We start from the raw sequence: 5,351 nt of genomic DNA, 5'->3' as shown, positions 1-5,351 counted from the left end.
AACATAATGTGTTGTTTAATAAATATAGGAAGTGTAGGTGATAGTTGGATGAAGCTAAGAGTTGAAACAAGTCAAAAGGATAAGTTTGATTGAGTATCAGTGTTGCAAGGTCAATCAAGGAGTTGAAACAAAAGATCAAGGAACTTAAGCATTGCTAAGCATAACAATTTTTGCCAAGTACGAATATTTGCTGAGTGATAGAGATTTCCTACTGATACTATTGATTGAGTCATGTAGTGATAACTAAGCATGACAATGTAGTATTGACCAAATAAACTAGTCAAGACTGAGCAAAAAGACATAGTGATGGCCTAGTGACAACAAAAGAACAGTTTGTGAAAGAATCAAGATTTTGTGCTGACATAGTTGAAATCTTGGAATAAGAAAAACTTGTTGACAATGATAATTGATGAGTTGTATTATTTAATGCAAGGAAAGGATTAGTTGAGTGATCAAAGGCTAAGATTTGAGAATATGCTTCTAGAAGTGTTAAGAAGAGAAGTAGAAGAAGAAGGTGGAGGGATTCATTAAATGTTTTAGATATGATCATAAACCTGAGGATCTACAATTTTGATTAAGTGGGAAAAGATCAAATCTACCTATTTAAGGAGGTATTTGGTATGTTTTATGGGTTGATTGGACTGGAAACTTGGGAAGATAAGTGGTGGAAAGACTTGCATGGAGTTGTGTGAAGTTTGTAAGGTGAAGGATTGCTTAAAGAGTCACCGAGAAGATCTAAGATAATGAGAATGATGGAGTCCATTCAATGAACCATATTTGACCCAAATAGAGATTTGAATTTGCGAACTAAGTTATATGTTATTAGATCAAAATTTTGTTGTTACTTTTAAACCATTGTAGAAATTGTAAAATCCTTTTTATAAGGTTGGCCTAACTGTCATTTGTAAATTCATTAATCATGATAACATTATAATGGAATGTTCTTAAGTCCTCTAACAAGGCCACTCCTAATAGGGTGATGAAATCCTTATACAGGGTCACACCTAATAGTGTGTTTTGTAACCTTTATTAGGGTTAGCTTCTAACAAAGCTCACTTCAAAAGAGTGAAAAAGTGGTAGCATGTTACTGTTGGCTTTTCCATAATTGAGTTTCCACATTAAATCTTGGTGTCAAACATTCTATTTATGTTTGTTACATGTGTTTATGTTATTTGTTATTTTTAAGTTTAAGTTTATTATTGATTGTGATAAGTTTATACAATTCGGCACATATAGAAGAGGGAGCTATAATGGAATGAATAAGTTGGATTATAGTGAACAATTTTACTTAGTGATTTATTAGATTAAATTTGCTAATGTTTTAAGTATTTAATTTGTACATCTAGACCTAGGGATACCTAATTCATCCCAGCTCTTAGCTATGCCAAATATTCTATTAATAATAGCCCATCAAATCAACAGTTTTCTAGGTGTGGTCCTTAGATGTAGACCCATCCAAAAATATAATTTGTAAATTATCTTGAGTTGATCATATGTAAGAAAGTGTAATAAAATAATATAATATGAGGTTTCTCGGTCTCAAGGATTAGGGCTTAGTGTCTAGAACCTTCTTGGGCAGTAAAAAGTTTCTTTATAAGAAAGTTTTGTAGGTTGTCTAGGGTAGTTCTGGGTGATAGTCACAGCTCTGTCTTGCAAACTATTGTAAGGAAGGAACCCATGTAGGTTTGCATATTATAATTCTATAATTTTGCATTTGTGACGATAATAAGAAGCCCATATTTTGTTCTCTCAATTTGTGTTTTTCCTCTATTTCTGTTGTGTGTTGTAGTAAATTAAGGGAAGCAACCTTCATCAAACTCATTAATTTGGTCTTCCATTATTTCCTAGTTAAGTTTATAGGAAAAATCATCTACAACAAGCCAATGCTCTCATCACCCATCCTTAAGTTGAGTCAATCACCTTCTTCTTTGTGTCAGCAACAACCTCCATTTTGTTAATTTTTTTTTTCTTTTTAAGTTTTAGTTACAGGATAAGCCATTTGCGAACAACATTTTGTCTAGTGTAAAACTCACAAAGCTCATATACCTTCCCACCAATAGGATCCAAATCATAGGTACCTTCAAGGATGGTACTCTTACCTCACTTGGGAGGGGATAATATTTTGGATATAGTAGGGTCGTCGGGGTAGCCAAGTTGGACAACAAAGAAGGGGGAATCACAAACAAAGAAGGATAATTTGCTATGGAATTCTAAGGAGTCCATGTTGAAAATGTGGACCAAGAGGAGGTAGAGATTTTTGAAACATCAACCATGTCTTCCATGTGTTTCTCTAGGCCTAAAGATTTACATTTAGTTTTTCTTATAGAGTTGACATGGTGGACAATGAGAGTGGAAATACTTGTAGTACTAGTCTTGATAGACAACTAAACATGGTTGAAAATAGAATTATTTAATTCAACTATGAGAAAATGAATATAACTAAGATATGTTAGAGATATTATTTACTATTTTTTACACATTTTCATACCAACTTACATTTAATTTAATTTTATTTATTTTTATTATATTAAAATTAAATATGAACATTTTAGGCAAGAGTCTACAATACAACAATAAATTGTGAGTCTCTTATCTAAAAGTCTTAGATTCAAATCTACTCAAACTAAACCTATTATAATAATTAATCTCAATAAATAATTATAATAAAATAATAAATAATCTAAACTTCAACCCATTACCTATAAAAAAATGAATATCTTAAAAACTAATCAATCATATAACTCATTGAACATGACTCATTAATTAATGGGAATAAGACTAAATAACTCATTGAACATGACTCATTAATTATTGGAAATAAGACTAAATAAAAATTCTTGTGCATTACATCAATATCAACATAGAGTTGAAATCTCACATATTCATAACATAGAACACATACAATATCCATTTACTTACTATTGAAAGTAGATAAGGAGTTGAAATCTCACATATACATAACACATACAATATTCTCTTACTATTGAAAGTAGATGAGGAGCTTACACAAACGATCACAGGACATACGAAATTAACACCACTCATACTAATCACTCGACATGTTGGTTTTAAATTCATGGGCAGCTAGATAACCTCAAGGCAGGACGAGCGAAAAGGTGAACACTCCTGGGTGTGCTAATTCCAGAGAGTTCCGTCATATCTAACTCTCCATCCACGCTCCAGTCAAAACAATGAAGGAGCTGCGCCAACATAAAGTTAACGACTACATCAGCCATGGCTGCCCCTGGGCATCCTCTCCTTCCTGCTCCAAATGGTAACATATCGAAATATTCTTTGTCTTTCACCACATCAACATTTTTACCCATAAATCTCTCTGGCCTGAATTCCAGAGGATCTTTCCATACTGATGGATCTCTTCCGATAGCCCAAGCATTCACAATAAGCCTGCTCCTCTCAGGAATGAAGTACCCACCAACTGTACAATCTTGTGTCGATTCGTGTGGAACCATCATGGGTAATGCAGGATATAACCTCAGCGTCTCCTTCACCACACACTGCACGTACTCCATGCTTGCTAAATCACGCTCACATACAGCCCCCTCTCTTCCTACAACTGAATCAATTTCTTCTTGCATTTTCTTGGCCACATTAGGGTTTCTAAGAATCTCGCTCATTCCCCATTCTATTGTAGTAGACGTCGTTTCAACTCCAGCAATGAACATATCCTGAAAATATCCTAGATCCTTGTTACACCAATTAAATCAAACATAACTACCAACAAACGTTTTAAAAAAATGGTACTTGGGTTTTGAACTAGATACATAACAAATGAATGAGATACATACGAAAACAATAGCTTCGATGCTTTCCTGTTCGATTGCCCTTCCATCGAGGCTTCCCATTTCTAAGAGCACATCAACGATGCCGTTTGTGGCACCCTTTTTGTCCTCCTCCCCCAACTTCATCTTGACCTGCTGTTGTTCCTCTATTATTCTTTTTATCTTTTGTGCAAGCAAAATGTGTACCTTTTTCATGCCCCGCTTCACTCCTTGCAAGTCCATCCAGTCTAAGAAAGGAATGAATTCCCCAATATTAGTAACTCCTGCTAATCCTGCAGCCTCCGCTGCAAGCTTCTTTATCTCTTCTCCACCACCACCCACTTTACCATCATTGTCACAAGAAAGTTTAGTGCCCGAAAGGATCCGCCACATAACGTTCTGTGCAAACGCTGCGAACATGCTGGTCAGATCAACAGGCTTCCTCCCTTGTTCGGACATCTCCCACACTGAACGAACCGTAGAAATCATTTCTTCCTCTCTTATACAACCGAATGACTCGATCCTCTTCGTACTCAGCAACTCTACCACGCAAATCTTCCTCATATGCCTCCAATACGGCCCATAAGGGGCAAAAATCATATCATTGCAGTTATAAGCAAGGTATTTTGTTGTAGCAGAAACGGGTCGGCTTGCAAAAACTACATCATGGGTTTTCAAGAACTCCTTTGCCATGGCAGAAGAAGAGACGACAACGGTGGAAACAGAGCCCAATTTCAACATCATGATGGGCCCATATTTCTCACCAAGCTCATGCAGATCACGATGAGGAAGCTTTCTCAGCTGGTTCAGATTTCCAATAATGGGCCATGCAAACGGTCCAGGGGGTGCTCTCTTTCCTGATTCACTTTTCCTTTTCAGGGTAAATTTATGCAAAACCCACAAGAAAAGAATGAGTGAACAGAGTGTAGCAGTTGCTGGTGCATAAGCACCGCCTCTAATTATATCTAAAGCTTGAAAAGATTGAGGAAAGCCCACGGAAGACATGCTGAGCAGAGATGTGGGAAACACTAGGTTGTCGGTCTGCAATTTATAGACCGGTGTTGGCATCTCTACTGCCTTGTCTTTCTACCCGTAAAGTCATACTGTCAATAGCACGTTCTTCGAAGAGTTTAAGTCGCAGGCACGTTCTTGACCATAGTTTCTTTAAAAATGCATTTTTCTCTTCGGATTTGAATGATTTTTTTCTATTAAATTAGCACTTCCACCTGAAGGAGTTGCAAAGGTAAGCCGATAGAAGTTAAATTTTGAGTTTATAAAATATGGTTATAATTGGTTGTGTTTAAAATTATGTTTAAATTATGAAGACTCAATTACACTACAGACACTTTGAGGTCTTGACACTTTGAAGTCTTGGACAGATTTAAATCATGTAGGTCATTGATTCTCTTACTGGGAAACCATAGTCACAAATGAATACAAACAAATGGTAAAAGTTGATCAAGTTAATAATTCAAATGCAAGTAGAAAATAGAGTCATTTTGATTGCATTCACAACAAGTTACTAGTAATTTAATGTCCATTTGAGGTGATTATTTTTAATCTTTTGAACCA

General features: G+C 35.6%; 1 protein-coding gene across 1 annotated transcript; it reads right to left on the bottom strand.

The window, feature by feature from the left end:
• Window positions 1-2,824: 2,824 nt before the first annotated feature.
• On the bottom strand, window positions 2,825-4,784 carry LOC149563118 (cytochrome P450 750A1-like). Its single transcript, XM_089823966.1, has 2 exons — window positions 3,807-4,784; window positions 2,825-3,686 (listed from the first exon to the last, which is right to left on the bottom strand). The coding sequence occupies exons 1-2, from the start codon at window positions 4,782-4,784 to the stop codon at window positions 3,075-3,077; spliced, it is 1,590 nt and encodes a 529-aa protein (XP_089680092.1). The 3' UTR covers window positions 2,825-3,074.
• Window positions 4,785-5,351: the final 567 nt, after the last annotated feature.

This window comes from Cupressus sempervirens, chromosome 4 (genome assembly GCF_028749045.1).
Source record: "Cupressus sempervirens isolate cs-2001-9-10 chromosome 4, ASM2874904v1, whole genome shotgun sequence".
Taxonomy (NCBI): Eukaryota; Viridiplantae; Streptophyta; class Pinopsida; order Cupressales; family Cupressaceae; genus Cupressus; species Cupressus sempervirens.
The sequence above is the reverse complement of the archived record's forward strand: the minus strand, read 5'-3'. Positions and strand labels throughout refer to the sequence as shown.

What these genes read in the sequence shown, in the direction of transcription:
- LOC149563118 (XM_089823966.1), bottom strand. Translation starts at nt 4,784, where the DNA reads ATGTCTTCCGTGGGCTTTCCTCAATCTTTTCAAGCTTTAGATATAATT. An exon ending in GCATCGAAGCTATTGTTTTC is followed by an intron (nt 3,687 to 3,806) that starts GTATGTATCTCA and finishes GGATATTTTCAG; the next exon opens with GATATGTTCATTGCTGGAGT.